General features: G+C 61.1%; 1 protein-coding gene and 1 non-coding gene across 5 annotated transcripts; both read left to right on the forward strand.

Moving 5' to 3' along the window:
* Positions 1 to 17,783, forward strand: NAP1L4 (nucleosome assembly protein 1 like 4). 4 transcript variants are annotated; one of them, XM_060177291.1, is made up of 15 exons: positions 1 to 30; positions 146 to 204; positions 800 to 899; positions 2,237 to 2,378; positions 3,605 to 3,688; positions 4,360 to 4,491; positions 7,949 to 8,020; positions 10,003 to 10,142; positions 11,128 to 11,273; positions 12,904 to 12,926; positions 13,342 to 13,458; positions 14,045 to 14,074; positions 14,630 to 14,686; positions 15,599 to 15,636; positions 17,219 to 17,783. In XM_060177291.1, the coding sequence occupies exons 1-14, from the start codon at positions 17 to 19 to the stop codon at positions 15,602 to 15,604; spliced, it is 1,122 nt and encodes a 373-aa protein (XP_060033274.1). In that variant the 5' UTR covers positions 1 to 16; the 3' UTR covers positions 15,605 to 15,636; positions 17,219 to 17,783. The 4 variants fall into 4 exon arrangements, with proteins under 4 accessions (XP_060033274.1, XP_060033275.1, XP_060033272.1 ...); XM_060177292.1 differs by having other exon boundaries at positions 17,222 to 17,783; XM_060177289.1 differs by lacking the exon at positions 15,599 to 15,636.
* On the forward strand, positions 8,314 to 8,441 carry LOC132534209 (small nucleolar RNA SNORA54). Its single transcript, XR_009545882.1, has one exon. It is a non-coding gene; the product is annotated as a small nucleolar RNA SNORA54 (small nucleolar RNA).
* Positions 17,784 to 22,572: the final 4,789 nt, after the last annotated feature.

Raw genomic sequence — 22,572 nt, forward strand, 5'->3', positions numbered from 1 at the left:
TTTTGAGAGCGTTCAGATGGCGGATAACAGGTGAGACGGGTGAACTTGGTGACTGGGGTCCCGGTTTACTGGGGGGGGGGAGTCAAGCCTCGGCGCTGGGTGCGGGCGGACCCGGCTCCTGGCAGTGACCGAGGCCTTGCTCTAGCTTTCCAGATGGCGCGCCTTCAGAGTCTGCGGGGGCTGAAGGGAGGCCGCAGGACGCAGGTCAGTTCGCCGCACCGGGGCCGCACCGGGTCCGGGTCGGGTCTGGGCCGCCGCCTCCCTCGGGCCTCTTCCCTCCCCCGGCCTCCAGCTGGTGGCTCCCCGGCACACCTGGCGCTCGCCCCACCACCGTGTTGCATTGAGTTGGGATAAGCACCCCCTTCCTCTCTCGAGGCGCTGGACACGGGCGGGCCGGGTCTTGACCGCAGTGAGCCTGTCCGGCCCTTTGCCCTGGGCTTTGTTCTCTGCGCTCCGGCTCGGTAGCGCCATGTCTTCGGCCTTCAGTCTCTCCCCAACAGTTCCCACTAGCCTCCCCGCAGGCCTGCTCCGGTCGGCTTGGCGGGGGAGACTCGCCCCCGGTTTACGCCCAGCTGGAGTCGGGAGCCCGCTTTCTCACCACAGTGGGGAGGGGGCCTGTGGGGGAGCTTCTGACGGGGGGGGGGGGGGTTTGGCAAGCAGGAGTCACCGCTGCGGCGCACGGGGGAGCGCCACCCGACGGCTGGTCGGTGACAGCGCCTTGCACCCGCTAGGGCGGGCGGCTGCTGACCTCCCCCGGGCAGGGCTCGTGCCCTCACTCCATCTCACTTTGTCCCCACAGAGGAGCTCGCGGACCAGGTGATGCAGAACCTTCAGGTGCTGGCGGCTTTGCAGGAGCGACTGGACAGCGTCTCTCACACGCCTTCCAGCTACATCGAGACGTGAGTGGGCAGGGAGGGCCGAGTGCAGTCTGTTTGCCAGCGCTGCCTGGGCGAGTCGGCACTGCGGGGAGCGCTCGAGTCCCGGGATCGGGATCCTTATGGAGTGAGCCTGCTGCACCGCACTGTACAGCACTGGCCTTCCTTAAAATGTGGCTCCCGCCCCCCCCTCCCCCCCAGGAGCTCTGGGCTGAGCTCTGCTCACCTGCGCTCCTCTCACCTGCACTGCACTCACCTTGCTGGCCGGGGCCCATGCCCGGGGCCTGTCTTCTTCCTCCAGGGCTCAGCTGCGCTTTGGGGACGCTTTAGATAGTCGGGGACCCCTGCGCCCAGCTCCTTCAGCTGAAGCTCACGGCTGGCGGGGTGTGGCCACAGAACACCCACACTGGCGGGGAGCTTGGGGTGCACTGGCTTCCGGAAAGTGGCCTAGGCGTCTGCAGGCCGAGCAGCAGCTTCCGTTCCTGGCTTTAGAAGGGGGTGGCGCTGGCTGAGGAAATGCCGGGTGGGGCGGCCAGGCGAACGCTCCCTCGCTGCGAGCTGTGTGGCCGCCAGGGCCATTGGGTTGCCCGTCCTACCTCACTGGGTACACCCTAAGCGTTTAGCCAAGTGAGGCACAGGGCTGGGTGTGTTGGGACAAGCTGGAATTGGGACGTTAGACACGAAAAATAACCATTAGAGGAGCGGGCGGGATGCCTGACTGGCCACCCAGAGCTGTGGCATGTTCACAGCCGGCCGGAGAGGGGGACCGTAGGAGAACAGTACGGTGGGGCCGTGGGGGCACCCAGTTGGGTTCAGGCCTCTGACCGCCACCTGCCGGGGCGAGCGGGCCTGCTGCCGTCTGTCTTTTTGTCCTTGTCCCCCACCTCCTCTGAATTCCTTGGTCTGTAAAGTGGAAAAGGAGAAAAGCGGGACCCGTGGTTGTGGGGTAGGCGCCGAGCCCTTGCGTTGCCCCGACTGCCCGCCTTCCGTTCTGACTTGCGACTTGCTACAGCACGAGGACGCGAGTCCCGGCAGGTCGCGGGCGAGCTGCTGCTCTTAGTGCAGTGCGCGGCGCCTTCCTCATGCCCCGAGGAGGAGCTCTTCACAGTAAACGTGGGCTCTGGGCTGGAGGGACGTCGCTGGTCGAGCGGTCCCTGGGTTCCAGCCTCGGCGCCACAGGGCCACCCCGGGACAGCGGGGAGCTCCTGGCTGCTGGGCGTCTCCCCGCTAAAGAAAGCAACAGTTGGCAGAGGCCTGGCCTCAGCAGATGGAAGCACGAGACGCGGTACTTCTTTGTTGGCCCGAGTTTATTTGTGTCGATCTGGAAGTGAGACGCTGGCCCCTTGCTTCTGCTCCGTTAGGTTACCTAGAGCTGTGAAGAGGAGAATCAGTGCGCTGAAGCAGCTGCAGGTGAAGTGCGCTCACATAGAAGCCAAGTTCTACGAAGAGGTCCACGACTTGGAAAGAAAGTACGCGGCCTTGTACCAGCCTCTCTTTGACAAGGTGCGTCAGCTTTAGTCCGGTTGGAACAGGATCGGCTGGTAGGTGGCTGAAGGCTCTCGGCCCAGCAGCAGCAGCAGAGGCCCCTGCCCCGGGCTCCGGTTAGCCCCCCCCCCTTTACTCCTCCCCTGCTGTACTTCTTGTGGGGGCATGGACTCCCGGCTCACCTGCCCTGTCGCACGCCAGGTGCAAGGGCCTAGGCAGCAGGGGTGAGCCTACGGGACTGGCTCGGTGTCCGGTGCTAGTGCTGTGACAAGGGATTGCCCCGGGACTTGTCTGATAACAAGCAAAGCAGGGTTTATGAGGGGTCGTAGAAGGAAGCAAGTTGTCCTTTCCATTTATGGTTTGGGAGAAAAGGGGCAAGGAGAGGTACGGGAGAGGGAAAAGGTCAGAGCATTCCCAGCAAATGTTGAGCAAGGGGTCTGATGCATCACAGGAATGAGGAGAATAGGGTTATCAGTAACCAGCAGGCAGAGGGGTCTTAAGGACAGAGAGAAGACAGATCATGTCAGGTTAAAAGGACCGGAGGGGGTGGAGGATTCAGAATGCTAGTTACTGTCTGACGGAGCAGAACAACGATATGTGGGTCATGTGTGATCAAAGGAGATGAACTTCCATTAACCTGTGAGTAAACGAACCATCTGGTTTGGGAACAAGAAAATGGGCTGCGTGCAGAGTTTGTGAGGCAGGGAGACTGATGGACATCTCCTGGTGGACAGGGAGACGGACAGGCATCTCCACGCTCGTCTCAGGTAGAGAGGCTGGCAGGAGGGTGGTGTCCTCCAGGCTCCACACCGTGCTCAGCCCTGTCCTCACAAGTTCCCACACTCCCCCTTAGCGAAATGGAAAGGGGAGGAAAGGCAGCAAATGAGAGACACCTGCAGCCCTGCTTCACCATTTGTGGAGTTCCCCCCTGCGGGGGGACCTGGGGCTTGAACCCGGGTCCTTGTGCACTCAGCCAGGTGTGCCATCTCTCAGCCCTCCATTTTGTCTTTTTTTTGCCAGAGTCCTGCTCAGCTCTGGTTTACGGCGGTGTGGAGGATTGAACCTGGGACCTGGGGCTCGAGTGGGAGGGTGTTGGTAACCACGATGCCGTCTCCTCTACCTTAAACACTGTTGGGCTCCCGGCTTCGCCCAGCGAGTCATGGGCGAGCGGGGCGTTCAGCTCAGATGCTCTGGCTGTCGGCGCGCCTCTGAGAAGGGTGCCTGTGTCTTGTTTTTCCTGGTAGAGAAGGGAGTTCATCACGGGGGCCGCGGAGCCCACAGACGCCGAGTCAGAGTGGCATAGTGAGACCGAGGAGGACAAGTTGGCCGTAAGTCTGCCCCCGGGAGCTCGTGTCAGGACTGAGCACAGGCTTCACGAAGAAGCTTCCTTCTGCTTGCGGTGACCAGCCCCCGCCTCCTTTGAAGACACGTAGCGAGGGGGGTGGTCTGTCTGCCCCGCTGCCGCGGACTACAGTGGGAGTGCGGCTGTTTCCTGCACGGTGGTCTCGGGCAAGCGGACGTAACGGGCAGTTTGCGACTTTATCTGATAGGACAGAGAGCAGGGGAGTTGGGTGGCAGCGCAGCGGGTTAAGCGCAGGTGGCGGGCGGGCGCAGAGCGCAAGGGCCGGCCAGAGGAAGAGAGAGGGCGGAGACCCCTGCAGAACCGGGTCCTCGTACCACGTGGTGTGTGCGCTCAGCCGGTGAGCCTCTGCCAGCCCCTCAAAGGACATAGAGGCTTTTAAAATTCTTTTATTTAGAATTTTGGTTTATTTATTCATGAAGAACGATAGAATGACCAGAAGAGAGGGAGAACCAGACATCACTCTGGTACATGCGCTGCTGGGGATTGAACTCAGCATCTCGTGCTTGAGAGCCCAGTGCTTTACCCACTGCGCCACCACCCGGACCGCAAGAATAGTCTGAAGTTAGATTCTGCATCAAACCATCAGGCCGTTTATGGACTTGTTTCTTTTTCTTTTCTTTTTTTTTGCATTCTTAGGGAGAAATGAAGGACAAAGCTGTCTTGGCAGAGCAAGAAGCAGCACCAGCAGAAGAGCCCAGCCCCCGCGGGATCCCGGAGTTCTGGTTCACCATCTTCAGAAACGTGGATATGCTCAGTGAGCTGGTCCAGGTGAGCGCAGTGGGTGGACCGCCAGTCCCCGGGGACTCGCCTGAGCGTGGCGAGATTGTGGGTGGTGCTTGGTGTGACTGGAAACCCAGGGAGGGACGGACGGACGGACGCATGCGGGGTGGCGTTTGTCTCCCTCCTGCTGCGGGCGCTTCTGGCAGGGCGATGGTGGCTCTGGGCCTGAGCCCCACGGGCTGATGCTTTTTGTTGTTGTTGTTGTTGTTGTTGTTGTTTGCCTCCAGGGTTATTGCTGGGGCTCAGTGCCTGCACCATGAGTCCACTGCTCCTGGAGGAGGCCTTTTTTCCCTTTTTGTTGCCCTTGTTTTATTATTGTAGTTATTATTGTTGTTGATGATGTCGTTATTGTTGGGTAGGACAGAGAGAAATGGAGCGGGGAAGGGGGAGACAGGGGTAGAAAGACACCTGCAGACCTGCTTCACCCCACCCCACCCCCACCGCCCAGTATTTAATAGTCTCTTCAGTAGACGGTGTCGAATCCGAAATTCAAGAGGCAGAATGTCGGTGTCCTGCGCAGCACACTGCTGACTAGCTGGCAGTGAGCAAGGCCCTTCAGACGCCTCCCACTCCCTCGGTCGTACAGTCGTCCTGAGCCAGAATCATCTCGGGTCACTTTACTCTTACCTGGTATCTGAGAGGAGGAGGGAGAGCCAGGCGTCACTCGGGACACGCGCTGCAGCCGGGGGATCGGACTCGGGACCTTCTGCCTGACAGTCTGGCGCTTTGTCCGCTGCGCCGGCTCCCGGCCGCTGGGCGTCTGGGGTCTCCCTCCTGTCACACAGAGTTGAAGGACCAGGTCCTACCTGTCTTGAGGTGTTTTATTTCTTTATTGGGGAATTAACTGTTTTAATTCGACAGTAAATACAGTAGTTTGCACAAGCATAACATTTCCCGGTTTTCCCTGTCTTAGGTTTTGACACCGGGTCGGTCGGTTTCAGATGAACTGGCTGCATGCAGTGCGGGTGCCATTCTGTGGGCAGGCGGCAGGCAGGGCTGGGACGGAGCCTCGGGCCTGGGGGACAGCGATGGGGGACACTCCCTGCCCTGAGCTGAGCACTGCTCCGCTTCCAGCAAAGTGTTTCTTTCATGTGACGCATCTGCTCGGTCTTGCGGATGCAGCACTTGTAAATGCCAGCTCATCTTTTTTCTTTTTTTTTCCCCTTTTCTTGCTCTTGTTTTTCATTATTGTTGTAGTTCTTATTGTTGTTACTGATGTCGTCGTTGTTGGATGATAGGACAGAGAGGAATGGAGAGAGGAAGGGAAGACGGGAAGAGAAAGACCTGCAGACCTGCTTCACCGCCTGGGAAGCGACTCCCCTGCAGGTGGGGAGCCGGGGGCTCGAACCGGGATCCTTAGGCCGGTCCTTGTGCTTTGCGCCACCTGCGCTTACCCCACTGTGCTACCGCCCAGCCCCCAGAATGCCAGCTGGTCTTAAGTAAGAGACAAAAGCGCAGGAAACCGCGCTGCGTGTCACTCCAGCTCTGCAGCATCGCCACAGTTGTCGGGAAGGAAGGACGCTCTTGGTCTATTGTGACTTGGGACAGACAGGCAGGTGCTCGAGGCTATGTGGTGACACTCGCACCCGGATTAGCCAGCCAGGCAGGCGGCCCAGGTCTTGGCAGATGGCTGCGTTAGTACAATCCTGGCGGAAGCCTTTCTAAACCTTTTTTTTTTTTTTTTTTTTTGGATACTTATTTATTCGATTTTGTTGCCCTTGTTTTATTGTTGTAGTTATTATTGTTGATGTTGTCCTCGTTGGATAGGACAGAGAGAAATAGACGGAGGAGAAGACGGGGAGAGAAAGACAGACACCTGCAGACGTGCTTCACTACCTGTGAAGCGACTCCCCTGCAGGTGGGGAGCTGGGGGCTCGAACCGGGATCCTTATGCTGGTCCTTGCGCTTTGTGCCACCTGCACTTAACCTGCTGCGCTACCGCCCGACTCCCGGTTCTTAATGAATTATTTTATTATTATTACTATTTTTATTTTTTACCAGAGCACTGCTCAGCTCTGGTTTATGGTGGTGCGGGAAATTGAACCTGGGACTTCGGAGCCTCAGGCATAAGAGTCTCTTTGCATGACCATTATGCTATCTATTCTAATCTTTATTTATTTACTGGATAGAGACAGCCAGAAACTGAGAGAGAAAGGAGTGATAGGGAAAGAAACAGGTGCCTGCAGCCCTGCTTCACTATTTGCAAAGCTTTCCCCCTGCAGGTGGGGATAGGGCTTGAACCTGGGTCCTTGCACGTTGTAACAGGTGCGACACCACCTGGCCCGTGCCCCATTCCCCCCCTTCTTTCCCAGAGCCCTGCTCAGCTCTGGCTTACGGTGGTGCTGGGGATTGAACCTGGGACTTTGGGGCCTCAGGCCTGAGAGTCTTTGCAGAACCACTGTGCCGTCTCCCCAGCCTATCTCTAGCTGCAGAGAGAAGCTTCCTCAGTGGTGGTGTGGTGGTGTAGGTGTGTGTCCCCCCCAACTTCTCTCCCTATCCAAAATAATAACTGCTTTAAGACGGGTGCCGGGAACCAGAGCCTGGCTGGCTGCCGTCTTACCTTGTGAGCCACGTGCTGGAGAGTTGTTAGCGTGCTGTTCACTGCCCCTCCCCAGCACGGTTCAGCTCTGGCTTCTGTGGGGGGTGAGCCTTGGGCTTCGGAGTCTCGGGCAAACCAGTCTTTCTGTAACCGCCATGTCCTTTCTGTAACCGCCCTGAGCGGTGCCTTTAGTTACCTTCTATTTTGTTGTGTGGTGTCGGAGTGATTTGAGACGGTAACCCAGGAGGTAGCGGACAAACGCCTAAAGCTGTGGGGCCTCAGAAAGCCCTTGGGCCCGGTCCCATCAGCAGTGTGGCCGGCCCTGTCGGTCTTCCTCTGAAACGCCAGGAGTCCCTGAGCTTCGGGCAAACGGCCGCTTGGCTCCAGGCCTGCACAGCCCAGGTTGTGGGTCCTCCTCGCTGCGAGCGGCGTGGCCGTGTGTTTGGTGGGTGGACACCGGGGCCGGTGACCGTCCGCCAGGCCACACAGCGGTGCTTGCTGGGAGTGGCTGCTCAGCAAGGCAGGCAACTGACAACACACTTCTTCTTCCCCTTCTTCTTCTCCTTCTCCTTCTCCTTCCCCTTCCCCTTCTCCTTCTCCTTCTCCTTCTCCTTCTTCTTCTTCTTCATACTCGTTTTCTTTTTGTTGCTCTTGTTTTATTGTTGTCGTTATGGTGGTTGTTGTTACTGATGTCGCTGTCGGATAGGACAGAGGGAGAGAGAGAGACAGACACCTGCAGACCTGCTTCACCGCCTGGGAAGCGACTGCCCTGCAGGTGGGGAGCCGGGGGCTCGAACCGGGGTCCTTGTGCCGGTCCCTGCGCTTAGCCCGCTGCGCTCCCGCCGACTCGACACATTTTCTTTCCCCTTTCCCTGCCCTTAGAGACTGATTTCTCTTTGTAACTAGGAATGCGATGAGCCCATCTTGAAGCACCTGCAAGATATTAAAGTGAGGTTTTCAGACCCTGGGCAGCCTATGGTGAGTACTGATCACGGCTTCAGGACAGGCCAGCGGGGAAGGTAGGGCAGGGGCCAGAAGGCCGCCGCATGCTGTGAGTCTGGCGCTCACGCTTCTGTCGGGGTTGCGTGATCTTTGCGCCTCAAACAGACTCGAGGGCCAGACGCGGGTACTTAACACGAGATCCCCGGGCAGAAATGAGGGCGCGGAGACAAGTCTGCAAAGACGTCTTCTCACTCCGCCTGGGGCTGGGGCTGGGGCTGGGGCGGGCTGCTTGCCGCTCTCCTCTCCCCGGGGCCCGGGGCACCCCCCGGGAGCACTGTTCGTGACCTGCCGGCCTGGCCGTGGCTGACGGGTTCCATTCCAGTGCCACAGGAACTCCGGCACTGCTGTCGCTCACCGACTGCCCCGAGGCTCTCGGTTTCAGGTGCCGGAGACACTGCTCCTGGGAGCTCGGCTGGGAGGCTTGCGGGTACCCTGCCCGCCTGAGCCGCGCCCCCCTGTGACCCTCTGCCTGCCGCCTGCCCTGCTCAGACTGGGGGCGGCCCCTTCTCCCGCCCTGCCGGCCCACATCTAGATGATTTGACCCGCCGATGAGGAAGGCGGCACGCGGGAGAGAGATCCCGGGCGTGCGCCACCTGCCCGCCACGCTCTCCTGTTGAGCTGTCCTGTGCGGCCCCTGCGCGTGCTCCTTTGCATCAGTTTCCCTGCTTGCTGCTCTGCACACCTGTTCGGCTGCCTGTACCCTCCTCCGCCTTCCCCAACAGGAGAGTCTCAGGCACCTGCTTTAGAAAACAGTCGCGTGGCGGGGGCGTGGTCCCCCCTCCTCTCTCTCTCTCCCCCTCCTCTCTCCCCCCTCCTCTCTCTCTCCCTCTCTCTCTCCCCCCTCCTCTCTTCCTCTCTCTCCCTCCTCCTCTCTCTCCCTCTCTCTCTCTCTCCCCCTCCTCTCTCCTCTCTCTCTCTCCCTCTCTCTCTCCCTCTCTCTCCCCCCTCCTCTCTCTCCCCCCTCCTCTCACTCTCTCTCCCCCTCCTCTCTCTCCCCCCTCTCTCTCCCTCTCTCTCCCCCTCCTCTCTCCTTTCTCCCCCCTCCTCTCTCCCTCTCTCTCTCCCCCCTCTTCTCCCTCTCTCCCCCCTCCTCTCTCCCTCTCTCTCCCGCCCCCTCTCCTCCTGCCGCCACCTCGTAAAGGGAACGCAAACAGTGTGGTCGTGTGCGGCTCCTTCTGACCCCAGCAGCACCGCTTGCTTCTTTCTGTCTACACCTGTGACGCGCCCCAAGTTGGGGGCCAGGGTCTTGAACCCAAGTCTTTGTTCGTGGCGGTGTATCGGCTGGGTGAGCCCTGAGAGCAGCTCTGCAGCTGACACGTTTCCCGTGTGTTCTCCCCAAAGGTTCCTTCCACCCAAGTGGTCAGCCCGCCACGCCGGCCTCCGTGCTGCTGTCTGGCCTGCAGCCTCCCTGGCTTCCCTGGCTTTCCTGCCTGTTTGCTTCTGCATTCCACAAGCCTGAGTGTGGCTTCTCTTTCCTCATCTCTTTCTTTGTCACCAGGGTTGTGACTGGGACTTTGTGTCTGCGTGATTCCCTCCCACCTTGGTTTTCTTCTTCCTCTTTGGTAGAGAGAGAGGAGAGTTGCTTAGACAGCACTGCTTCACCAGTGTGAAGCTTCCCCATGCTGGTGTGATCCAGGGTCTTGGACCCAGGTCCTCAGTCATGGTAACGTGTGCGCTTTAACCAAGCGTGCCACCGCCTGCCCCATTCAGTGTTTCTTGGGGGACAGGCTTAGTGGTGACGGTCCCTCCAGCTGTTGCTAACCTGAACAATTCTTTGTGTCTTCAAACCTGACTGAAACCGCAGTAGGAAGTGTTGACACACACACACACACACACACACACACACACACACACACACACACACACACACACACACACACATATATGACCTTGTCTGGAATAGCTGTTTCCAGCAATTTGTGAATTTAAGTGGTGCTTACTGTGGGTTTTGTTTCTAGTCTTTTGTATTAGAGTTCCACTTTGAGCCCAACGACTACTTTTCCAATTCAGTCCTGACGAAAACCTACAAGATGAAGTCCGAGCCAGATAAGGCTGACCCCTTTTCCTTTGAAGGTCCTGAGATAGTCGACTGTGACGGGTAAGGACTTGTGTTTCGAGCGCTTGTTTGCTTGCGTGAAGAGCGGGCGTGGGCTTAGAAGCTGAAGATTGGTCTTGGGTTTGCTTAAGAGCTTTGTGGACGGGCCCAGGCAGTGGTGCGCCTGGTTCAGTGCTCACAGAGTGCGCAAAGACCCGGGTTCAAGCCCCCAGTCCCCATCTGCAGGAGGAAAGTTTCATGCGCGGTGAAGTAGGGCTGCAGATGTCTCTGTCTTTTCCCCTCTATCTCCATTCTCAATTTCTGTCTATCTCTGTCCAATAATAAATAAGTAAAGATTTTTTTAGAAAGCCTTGTAGACGCAGATCAGCCGAGGTCTCTCTGGGTGTGCTGCCGGCTCTGGGAAGCGTGCCCGTGGTCAGTAGACGCAGGGTTGGGGTGGGCCCGCTCTCCGGCACCGTAACAAGCTGGGGAGTTGGCGGTTATTAAATGTGTGAGCACGGGCTCGCTGTGGAAACCCCGGGGCAGACAGCACTGCCTGACCCGACCTGGAAGGAGCTCCTCGGTGACCTAGAGCAAGAACAGGAGGAGGCTTGGGACTACTCCTCTTGCTGGGCTCGACCCCGGGTGGAAATAATTCTCATGTTTTGGGCCAAGCGCACACCCGGGAGGCCCCCACACAGATGGCTGGTGTCACTTTGCACGGACACTTCCCCGGGGCCCGTGCTCAGACACAGAGCTCTCTGCGCCCATCCCCACCACTCCCAGACTCGAACCCGCGGGCGGGGCTCGCGCTGGACCGCCGCATTCGAGTGGCCTGTCTCCTCCGGCTCGGCCCTTCCCTCTGTTGCCTTGAGAGCCGGGTGCGCTCTGGCTTTGCGGGGCTGCCCCGCACGGCCGGGGCTTGGTCGCGGAGCTCTCTCCTCACGCGTGTCTTGGGGCGGCGGCCTGGCTGCCCCCCCCTTGGCCGTGTGGACAGACGGACGGTCTCTGACTCGCCTCCGGCTGCTTGCCGTGCTCGTGTCTGCAGGTGTACTATTGACTGGAAGAGAGGGAAAAACGTCACCGTGAAAACAATCAAGAAGAAGCAGAAACACAAGGGCCGAGGCACCGTTAGGACAATCACCAAGCAAGTGCCGAACGATTCCTTTTTCAACTTTTTCAGCCCGCTGAAAGGTACGGATGGGGGCGCGGGGGTGTCTGTCCGTCCACACACCTACCGCGTGTGCCTGCAGAGCTGCTTGGCCGGGGCAGGGGAGACGGGAGTTTTGGTTCTGCAAAAAGACTCTCCTGCCTGAGGCTCCTTGGTCCCAGCTTCAGTCCCCACGTCACCACTGGCACAGCTGACAGGCCTCTGGGGAGAGGAGACACCGCGGCCCTCCAGGCTTCCGGGCCGGGCCGGGCCGGGCTGGGCTGGGTCAGCCGCTGGTTCTCCGCCTCCATTGGCGTATAAAGCCCACGGGCTGACATCGCAGTGTGCCAGGGTGTAGGTTCAAGCCCCCGACCCCGCCTGGCTCCGGCGTGCTGAAGCCAGATGCGTGTAGACACGGGCAGGTATTCGAAAGACTGGGGCAAAATCACGGCCGAGAGTAAGTCACTGCGAGTGTCACTGGTCCTGCGGAGGGGCCCGGGGCCGAGGAGGCTGGAGGGCTAGAGCTTCCCACTGACTAGCTCTGGGCTGCGTGCAGGGTGCACAGGGCGGTGCCCTCGCCTGAGCTCTTAGAAGCAGCGCTCTGTGGACTATCTGTTCACTTTTGTCGCCTGTGTTGTTTACTGTTATTATTGTTATTGCTGTCGTTGGATAGGACAGAGAGAAATGGAGAGAGGAGGGGAAGACAGAGAGGGGGAGAGAAAGACAGACACCTGCAGACCTGCTTCACCGCCTGGGAAGCGACTCCCCTGCAGGTGGGGAGCCGGGGGCTCAAACTGGGGTCCTGAAGCCGGTCCTTGCGCTTTGCGCCACCTGCACTTAACCCGCTGCGCCACCGCCCGGCCTGACATGGCTGTTTGTTTGGAGAGGCTGTGTGAGGGCCGTCTTAAGTGTCCCTTTCTCCTCACGTGGGATGGACAGTGACACAGCTGGTAGAGCGCACGTTTCCGTGCACCAAGATCCGGGTTCGAGGGTCTGGTCCCACCTGCAGGTGCGAGGTGCGTGTTTTTGAGGGCCTTTGTTTTTGAGGGCGTCTGAGAGCCAGACGTGCCTCAGGGCTTCTCCGTGACTGTGACTCTGGAGACACGGCTCAGAGCCCAGTGCCGCGCGCGAGCGGTGTGCTCACCCCGAGGGCCGGCTGCCGTCTGCTGTGCCGTTGCTGGGGCTTTCCAGAGAGAGGCGGACGCTACAGCGGGGCTTCAGCCTGCGCTGGACACTGGATGCGTGGACTGGGGTCTTGAGGTTTTTCGTGAGTGACTCGGTGTCGTGGTTGGAAAGGTTTCGGGGATGTAGTTCCGGTGCCACCACTGCGACCAAGTCTTAGAGAGACCGGTCACTTTCTTCACGCTTGCATGCGCGCGAAACCACCAAAAGGCACAGTCACCTCTAGTTGGCTGGGTTCGGGTTCTGCTCTCTGGCCCCGCCACCCCACCCACCCCCTGAAAAAGAAGGGGAGGATTTTGCCTTTCGGTCTGACTCCTGCTGTGGGTCACCTCAAGATATATCTCGGGCTGTGATGTGGTACCACCGGGCACTGGCTGTGATGGGCTCTCAGAGTGGGTGCGGCGGGGTGGGGGCTGTGATGGACTCTAAGAGTGGGTGCAGTGGGGTGGGGGGGTCAAGGAAAAATAACATGTGTGTCCTGTCTCTTTCCAGCTTCTGGGGACGGCGAGTCACTGGTAAGATCCGGGGCGTCACTGTCTCTCTCGTGCTGGGTAAAGCCCTTGGCTCGGGTCCTGAGCACCCGGGAGGGGCAGGAGGGCGTACTGCGTGTTGGTGTACTGCGCCCTGGCGTACCTTGTAGCTGTCACCACACCCACTGGGGGGGGACTCGGGCTCGGGCGCCGTGCCTGCCGTCTGCCACCTCTCCAGACCGAGTCGAGGGGCTGCCGGTGGCACATAGCGCCCGGCACATAGCCGCAGGGGCAGCTTCACAAGTAGGGCTGCCGGCCCCCACTTCTCTGTCCAGTTAAAGTAGCCAGAGTAAGCTGCCCCTGGGAGCGGCCGCTGCCCTGCGGCGCCCAGAAGGTAGGCGGGTGATGGGTGACGGTGTGACTCCCGGCCGCTCTGGTGAGCTCCGCGGGTCCCTCGCAGGATGAAGACTCTGAGTTCTCGCTGGCTTCTGACTTTGAGATCGGACACTTCTTCCGGGAGCGCATCGTCCCCCGGGCGGTGCTGTATTTCACGGGGGAGGCCATCGAGGAGGATGACGTATGTGGGGGACCCCGGGGGCTCTCCATCCAGCTTTGCGACCCGCTGGCCTGGTGGCTTCTGGGTGCGAGGGAAATGCGTGGGTGGGGGCTTCGGCTCGCACGGCCTCCCGGACTTGCTCCGCCACACATGCTCTGGCCGCCCCTGCCCTGCCCCTCCTCTCCCTTCCCCTTCCCTTCCCGGCAGGGAAGCTTGAGCTGCAGGGTGCTGGCCGGGCGACTGGTGCTGAGACTGTGAACTAGGAACTGCGGGGGGGGGGGGGGGGGCTGGTTCGGGGCTCTGGGGGGCGGTGCCCCAGGCTGAGTGCACCTGTTACGTGCAAGGACCCGGGTTCGAGTCCTTGCTGCCCACCTGTGGGGAGGGGGAGCCTCAGCAGTGGCGAAGCAGGTCTGTGGTCTCCGTCTGGCTCTGTTGCCTGCTCTGTGCTGTTGGAGGTCAGACCCAGGAGCCCGTTCGTGAAAGGCCTGTGCTCCGTCCCTGGGCAGGAGGGCCACCTCCCCGCTGTGGTCGCCTGCAGCGCTGAGGGTTTGCACACGGCCTCGGCGCCGGCGCCCTGAACGAGCCTGACTGTTCCCTTCCTTTGCAGTTCGAAGAAGGCGAGGAGGGAGAAGAGGAGGTGAGGCCTGCGGCTTGGGGAGGAGGACTGGGTGCTGGGGCGTCCGTCAAGCCCACGTTCCTGTGAGCAAGGGCCCGGGTTCAAGCCCCTGGTCCCCACCTGCAGGGGCCAAGCTTTACTTTTAGTTTCTTCATTTGCCCTCGTGCCCCACCCAGCCCCCAGGCCTCTTCTCGCTAACCCTGTTCCCTCCATTGCTTCTGTCCAACAAATTTTTCAGTCTTCAGAAAGTAAAATAAATAAGGAAAGAACATTTATCCGAGAGAACTGTCATTTAACAGATAGGACCTACTTGGTCAGCATTCTCTCTCAGGGTCACCTGAGAGAGGGAACAAAGGGAAGCCGAGAGGCAGACTGGCTACTCTGGGCTCCCCGAGCACAAGTCGCTGCGTGACCACTGTGCCGCCTGCTCCGCCCTGAGGGTAGATTGTCACGGGGTCCTTGTGGACTGCAGGACTGCCTGCGTTCCCCAGTCGGTCTGCGGCTAGCGACCGACCGCACGGGGATGGGAGTCCTGTCCGTCCTTCCGTCCGTCTCATTCTCCTCCTTTTAACACAGGACTTGGAAGGTGAGGAAGAGGGAGAAGATGAGGACGAGGTGGAAGTGAGCCCCAAGGTTAGTGCCGACCGCCGACCCACCCCCCACCCCCCACCCCCCACCCCCCACCCCCCCCCGTGCTCCGCGCCGGCTTCCTCACGTGGCCCTGGCCTTTGGTTCTTCACTTGACGGCCAGAATCAGCTTGCGTGTGCATGCGTGCCTGTGTGTGTGTGTGTGTGTTTGTATGTGGGGGGTGTGTGTGTGCACGCGTGGGTGTGAGAGTGCATGCATGTTTGTGTGGGTGTGTTTGTGTGAGTGCGTGCGTGTTTGTGGGTGTGTGCGTGTTTGTGTTTGTGGGTGAGTGCGCGTGTTTGTGGGTACGTGCGTATTTGTGGGTGTGTGCGCCTGTTTGTGGGTGAGTGTGTGTGTGTGTGTGTTTGGGTGTGTGTTTGTGGGTGTGTGTGTGCGTGTTTGTGGGTGTGTGCGTGCGTGTTTGTGGGTGCACACGTGGGTGTGTGGTGCGGGGTGGGGCTTCTGCGTCTGGACTCCAGGAAGGTTAAGATAACTGAGGCGACGAGTGCAAGTGGCCTCCCCCAGGTGTTAGCAGAGCGGCGGGCGGCCTGTCGGAGGCCCCTGGAAGTGACGTGACGTGAGGTGACGTGACGGAGCCTGACGGCCGTGTTCGAAACTGTTCCTGAGAGGCGGCACCGGCCCTCGCCCGCAGCCTGTGCTGCTCGGGGCCTTGGCTGCTGGACCTGCACCTGGCGGTCTGGCTGCGTCCATGTAGTCTGAGCCGGACCAGCACCGAGCACCAGCCGGGGTCCTCAAGGGGGCGGGGAGAGCCGCCTGGGCCTGGGCCTGGACTCACGGGTCCGGTCGTGGCGTGGCGTGGACAGACTGGGAGTCCCGAGTGAGTGGGCTGGCCCCTCCGGTGCGGCTCCCCGTGTCACTTCCCGCGCTGACGGCTCCTTTCGATTTTTCCCGTTTAGGTGTGATTTTTGTCTGTTAATCATTCATGCGTTCCTAGGTAAGGCGGGCTTTGATTCATCTTCCCCCCAAACTCTGGGCGGTGCTCTGTCACTCTGAGGCAGGGGCGCGAAGCCTAACCTGCGGGTCAGGGCCGTCGAGCGCGAGAGGCCTCCGGAGCCGTCCTGTCCCCGGGGGCCGTGCTCAGTTCCCACGGGGTCCTTGACCCCAGACACGGGCTGGGGTGACTAGCAGCACCTTCACGACGGGTCACTGCCAGGCCACACGCACCCCTGCCCCTCCTGTGACGGCCACCCTCCCTGCTTGTTTGTTCTGGGACCAGAGCCCTCACTGCACTCAGCTCTGGATGCTGGGGCTTGTGGCGGCCTCCCCCCCCCCCCCCCACACACACACACACACGTACACAGACCGTTTTTACTATTGTTTCAAAAGAAATCTTTTTTAAAAAGTATTTTTATTTGTTTATTACTGGATGGGGACCGAGAGGAACTGAGAGGATGGGAAGGGAGAGAGAGAGACCTGCAGCCCTGCTTTACCACTTGTGAAACTTGTGCCGGCAGGTGGGGACCAGGGGCTTGAACCCAGGTCCTTGTGATCACCGCCTGGCTCCCTAAAGACTTAGTGAGCTAGAGCCTCCTCGGTGTACGGCCGCCCCTTTTCCTTCAGACGCCGCGGGCTCCATGTTGGTGACGTGCGGTCGGAGCGCGGACATCCTGCCCTGCACGCCTGGCTCCCACAGTCACAGGCCGAGACCCGCCGCCCCCCCAGCCGCTCACCTCCCCAGCCTCCTGAGTCACTGGCTTTCTTTTAAAGACTTGAACATTTATTCATTTTCCCTTTTTGTTGCCCTTGTATTTTTTATTGTTGTTATTGATGACATTGTTGGATAGGACAGAGAGAAATGGAGAGAGGAGGGGAAGGAAGACAGAGGAGGAGAGAAAGACAGACACCTGCAGACCTGCTTCACCGCCTGTGAAGCGACTCCCCTGCAGGTGGGGAGCCGGGGGCTCGAACCGGGATCCTTATGCCGGTCCCTGTGCTTTGTGCCACCTGCGCTTAACCCGCTGCGCCACCGGCCTTTTTTTTTTTTTTTTTTTTTGAATTACCGTTACTGGAGCCCCACTCAGCTCTGGCCTGCGGTGATGGGGACCGAACCGGGACCTTAAGCCTTGGGTAGGAAGAGCTGGTGTAAGCGCCGCAGTCTCCCCAGGGGCCACGTCCGGCGGCTCAGAGCTGCCCCCAGCCGCCCTTCAGTTTGGTTTTTGTGCCTTCGGCGATGGTTCTGGTCTCGGTGCCCCACATGCCCATGGGGCACCGCCCTCCTCCCAGCCTGCCCCGTGCCCACCCTCTAGGCCTCATCTTTTCAGTAGACGGGAGGAGGGAGAACCAGCTCGCTCCGGCACATGCACTGCTGGGGTTCGAGCTGGACTCCCCACCCTTGAGAGTCCAGCCTCTGACCCGCCGTGCTCCCTCGCCGGGGAGGGGGGGGGGGCCTCGGCCTGCGTTTGTGGGGGGCAGGCGTCTGCACCGAGAGCAGGCCAGCCGAGCCTGCCCTGGAGAAGCACGGCAGGGTTGTCTGCTCCGCTCAGGTCTGTCTGTCTGTCTGTCTGTCTCTCCCGCAGCAGGAGCCCAGCCAGCCGTCGGAGTGCAAGCAGCAGTGAGCCACCCGCCTGCCCACAGCCCGCCCGACGCCCTCCCGCAAGCTCCAGACCCTGCGGCTCCCCGGCCGGTCCGCGTGCGTGTCTTCGCTGTTGTTCTCCTACGTCTGTTTAACCTGCACAGTGGGGCTTAGGCGAGACCCAGAAGTGGGAGCTCTGACTCGGCCTGGGGGCCGTCACTCCCGGCTGCGTGGGTGTCCTTTCTCCTTGGAGCTGTGTGGCTCCATCCATATTTATTTATTTTGTGCTTTGAGGGCTTGGGACGCGGGCGCAGTTGCCTAGACTTGAGAAACCACGTTTGACCAGAGAGCGGGGTCTGGGAGGGGGTCGGGCTTCCTGCCCCCAGCTGCCGGGCAGAAGCCCCCTTTCCTGATGGGGTGGGGGACAGGGTATGCCTGTCTCCGCCAGCGGGGGGGCCGTGTTCACTCACAGGCCCGTGGAGCTTGGCCTCACTCTTCGTTTGTCACTGAACACGGTGTTTTCAGTTTGTACAGAGTAGTTACGATATTCTATTAAAGTTGTGAAATAGGCCGGTGCCGTGTAGTCTGTGGGCCGAGAGGCGCTCTGGCAGCCACCGCGTCTCGGGGCTTCTGGGCCCAGGGGTGCCGCTCCTGCCTGGCAGGGCCTGGAGCTCCCCACGGGGTGGGCACAGCCTGCTTGCCCCTGGGCCCTTTGCTCAGTGACCAGCGGGTATGGGCGCTGGGCTGCCTCCACCCGAGGGGATCCCCTCCTGCCAGTGGCTGGAGCAGGCCCTCCCTGGAGACCACGCCCAGGCCCACTCACTTCCTGACTCAGCCCTGCAGGGTGCGTCCGGACACTACTTTCCAGGGCCACGTAGCCCGCCCACCCACCACCCCGTGCCTTGGACTGTCTCCAGGGCGCCCTGGAAGTCTGGCCGCAACCAGGACCTCAGTTCCTGTCTTGCGGGGAGAACCTCCTGCCCCGTCCTGGGCACAGGAGGGGCTGTCGGGGGGGGGGGGGGGGATGCAGCAGGGAAATAGGTATGGAGGCCTCCAGGCGCCGGCTGGCCAGAGTGACAGAGTAGCCTGCCCTCAAGCCCCTCCTCAGACCTGTGACCCTCTGGAGTTGGGGGGGCTGCACGAAGGTTGGGGGTCCTGGAGCTTCCGGCCAGGCTGGGTGGGTAGCTGGGCATCTGCCGTAGGCCACGCCTCCCCCGCACCCCCTGCCCAGCCGTGTTGGTGTCCCTGGGTGGCCGCGCACCACAGGACTGAGTTCTGGGCCTCCCTGGTCACGAGGACTCAGGACCCCTTCCTCCGCCGAGTCCCAGTCGCACCTGCCTCTCCTGCCACGCGAAGCCACACGTTGCCGTGTGACCACGTGAAGTCCCTCAGCCTCCTGGGGTCAGGGTGGGTCGGTCACATCCTTTGGGGGAGGCGGTGGGTTTCAGGAGGAGACTTGTCTGGGGCGGGACCCCACCTGGGCCACCGGGTTGTGAAAAGCATGGGTCCTGGGTCCGCTTGCTGGCATGGCGGGCCGGCACCAAGGAATGCCCTGCTGTCTCACTGTCCTCGACTGCTCTGTTGGGTAGAGGCGGAAATTGAGAGGGGCAGGAGAGAGGGGCTCTTGCAGCCCTGCTTCACTCCCGAGGCTTTCCCCCCTGCAGGTGGGGGCCGGGGCTCGAACCCCGTCCTTGCTTGCTGTAGTCTGAGCGCTCGCCTAGGGCGCCCCCACCCGACCCCAGAAACTGAGCTCTGGTGAGGCACCTGGCAGAGCCTCTGCCTTCCCGGGTCAGCTGTCCCCACGTCGCTTCACACCGAAATCGCCTGAGTCTCAGCCCAGCTCCCGGCGCATGGCGTCCTGTCGGGCGAAGGGCAGGCACCCTCTGAAGTCGCGGTGTTCCTCTGGGTTTGGGGCAGGGGAGAGCTGGGTATCGGGCACGTTCCGCGCCCCAGGTTGAACTCGGCCACCACACCACGCTGTGTCCGCCGAAGGGACACCGGGCTGCTCCCTCTCAGGTCGTGGCGGCGCTGCCGTGTCGGGCAGAGGTCTGTCACGCGGTCTGGGCATCGGCCTGCAGGTCCAGCGCCTTCCTTAGCCACTGTGCCACCTCCAGTGGGCTTGCTGGGTCGGACTGTGACCTGAAGGGCCCCGGGGAGCCGGGCGGGGCCCTTGTGACCACAGCTGGTCCCCGTCGCCGGCTGCACGCCCAGCTCCCAGCCCCACGTTCGTTCCTGTCTCAGCGTGTCAGCGCTGCCTGGAACACTGGCCTCCCCGATGGAGAACGCAGTCACCCTCTGGAGCTTGCCGGAGGCTCGGCCCTGCCATCACACTCACCGCTGCTCCGCTGATGATGACCTTTTATTACTGGATAGAGAGAGAAAGATGAGACAGACCCAGGCAGCCCTGCTCCAGCACTCGTGAAGCCCGCCCGCCCCCCCCCCCCCCCCCGCCTCGGTGGGGACCAGGGGTTTGAACCCTGGTCCTTGTGCACCACCACCTGAACTGATAACTTTTTTTTACTTCGGGGGTGTCAGGTGGTGGCGCAGCGGGTTAAGCGCAGGTAGCACCAAGTGCAAGGACCGGCATAAGGATCCCGGTTCGAGCCCCCGGCTCCCCACCTGCAGGGGAGTCACTTCACAGGCAGATGAAGCAGGTCTGCAGGTGTCTGTCTTTCTCCCTGTGTCTTCCCCTCCTCTCTCCATTTCTCTCTGTCTTATCCAACAACAACATCAACAGTAACTACAACAAGGAAACAGTAACTACTAGGAAAAAAGGCAACAAAAGGGAAAATATAAAAAAAGTAGTAAGATTACTTGGGGGTGGAGGGTAGACAGCATCATGGTTCTGCAAACACACTCATGCCTGAGGCTCCAGAGTCCCAGATTCAGTCCCCCGCACCACCATCAGCCAGAGCTGAGCAGTGCTCTGGTTAAAAAAAAGGCTTTTAGAGAGATTAAAGGGAGTGGGGCAGACAGACCCCTGAGCCCTGCTCCAGCACTCGTGAAGCTCCCTTTGCAGGTGGGGACCTGGGGCTGGAACCCTCGGCGCACGTGTACGTGTGCGCTGTAATGTGAGCGCTTTGAGGTTTCACTCAGGCCTGAGCACCCCTCTGAGAGTCCAGTCCCTCAGCCGCCTCCCCCTCCCGGCCAAGGCAGCTTGATGCCAGGAAGCCGGCCACGGCCCTGCCCAGCTCTGGCTGGTGGTGCTGGGAGTTGAACCTGGGGCCGGAGGCCACCTGACAGCTCCTTGAGAGGTCTGGCTCTGCCCACAGACTGCGGGGAGGGTGCCGGGCAGGGCCTCCCTGGCTCGGGTTCTGGTGTCACAGAGGTGGGCACTGACCATCTGTCCCTCCCCCTGCAGCCAGGTGGGTCACCTGGGCACACCTGCCCTCCCTCCCCCACTCCTCACTTCCTTTCCAGTGAGGACCTGCCCTCACCCCCGTCTGCCCCCGGCCTTCAGGGCCAGTAAACCTCAGAGGTGATGGCTCCAGGCGGGAAGGGTGGGGAGAGACCCCCGCACCCACCCCACCTGAGTGTCACTGTCCCCTCGAGGCTTGGGGAAGGGGGACAGTTGGAGTCCTTGGGGTGGGGAAGAGGGCGGAAGGGGAGCTGGAGGGCGGGGGTCCAGGGTTCCCACCGCCTGGGAGCTTGGGGGGAGGTTTCACTCATCCCACAGGCCGTGGGCCAGGGGTTCAAGAGGCGCAGGAGATGGGGCCCGAGGGGCACATGGGTGGCGGGCCCAAGGGGGATCGGGTTGTGAGGGGTGCAGGGGTGGGGTCCAGGGGCTCACGTGGCAGGGGTCCGAGTGGCGCACGGGGAGGCAGGTCTTGGGGTCCAAGAGGCACAGGAAGTGGGGGTTCGAGGGGTGCAGGGGTGGGCTCCAGGGGCACGGCTGCCGTGGGTGCGACGAGTCCCTTAAGAGGCGGTGGTGTGGCCAGGTGTGCAGGGCCGCCATGCCGCCTCCCACGCCCCCCGGCTGGAGCCCCGCGCGGGGTGCTGACCGCCCACCAGCTGCACCCGCTCTGGGATGGGGCAACACAGAGGCTCCTGCCCTCGTGCTGGTCCTCATGGCCTCCGGCTGCTCCCCGACGGACACGGATGTGCAGATGGACCCGGCCGGGCGAAGCTTGAGCCCTGAGGGTGAGGGACGGGGCAGGGGGCAGGGCTGGGGGCACGGGACAGGGATGGGGACAGGGATGGGGCAGAGCTGGGGCACAGGGGCATGGGGGCAGGGCAGGGGGCAGGGATGGGGACATGGGGCAGGGCTGGGGCCACGGGGGCAAGGGATGGGGATGGGAGACGGAGGGACAGGTGACAGATGAGGGGGGACGGTGAGGGGCCGGCCGCAGCTCAAGTCCCTGATGGAAGGAAACATGGGGGTTGGTGACATTTGGAGACGCGGCATGGGTGGGAGTCGGGGGGCATGAGGGACACAGGACAGCAGGCCCAGGCCCCAGAACTCACCCTGACCGTGATGGACAGGAAGCGGGGACACCGGGGGACAGGGCGGGGATGAGGGAAGAGCCGGGGAAGGCCATGGGGGACACAGACGGGGACAGGGTGGTCCTCGGGGGAAGGCCCGTGCCTGACGGTGAGGGTGACGGGGACACTAGGGCTAGAAAAACACTAGGTGACAGGTATGGAGGAGGCCGGCGGACCCCAGGAACCTCAGACCAAGCCCGCTGGGCAGGTGCCTAAGTTATGTATTTATTGGAGTGGGCCTAGCCGCCCACTGACACCCTAATTAACGCTTCACTTTTGCATCCCTGTGTCTGCTCCAAATATACCTCCTGACTTTTTTTTTTTTTCCTCCAGGCTTATTGCTGGGCTCGGTGCCTGCACCATGAATCCACCGCTCCTGGAGGCCATTTTTTTCCCCTTTTGTTGCCCTTGTTGTAGCCTCGTTGTGGTTATTATTATTGCCATTGTTGATGTTGTTGTTGTTGGACAGGACAGAGAGACATGGAGAGAGGAGGGGAAGCCAGAGAGGGGGAGAGAAAGACAGACACCTGCAGACCTGCTTCACCGCCTGTGAAGCGACTCCCCTGCAGGTGGGGAACCGGGGGCTCGAACCAGGATCCTTATGCTGGTCCTTGCGGTTTGTGCCACATGCGCTTAACCTGCTGCGCTACCGCCTGACCCTCCACCTGACTTTTTTAACCCCTGCGTGCTGCAGTGAGTTTCTGGGGGGCGGGGGCTCCTTCTGAGCCCTACACCTCATCCCTCAGCTGCCCAGGCTGTCCGTAGTTGAGGGGGCCCGAATGCCTCCATCCGTCTGTCTGTCGCTGGGCTGTCCACACTGCCTGGCCAGGCCTCTGTGGAGGGGGATGCGCCCTGGGGTTTGGCTCGGTCTCCTCT

This window comes from Erinaceus europaeus, chromosome 17 (assembly GCF_950295315.1).
Source record: "Erinaceus europaeus chromosome 17, mEriEur2.1, whole genome shotgun sequence".
NCBI lineage: Eukaryota > Metazoa > Chordata > Mammalia > Eulipotyphla > Erinaceidae > Erinaceus > Erinaceus europaeus.

What these genes read in the sequence shown, in the direction of transcription:
- NAP1L4 (XM_060177289.1), top strand. An exon ending in CCTTCCAGCTACATCGAGAC is followed by an intron (nt 900 to 2,236) that starts GTGAGTGGGCAG and finishes CTGCTCCGTTAG; the next exon opens with GTTACCTAGAGCTGTGAAGA. An exon ending in CTGGGGACGGCGAGTCACTG is followed by an intron (nt 12,927 to 13,341) that starts GTAAGATCCGGG and finishes GGTCCCTCGCAG; the next exon opens with GATGAAGACTCTGAGTTCTC.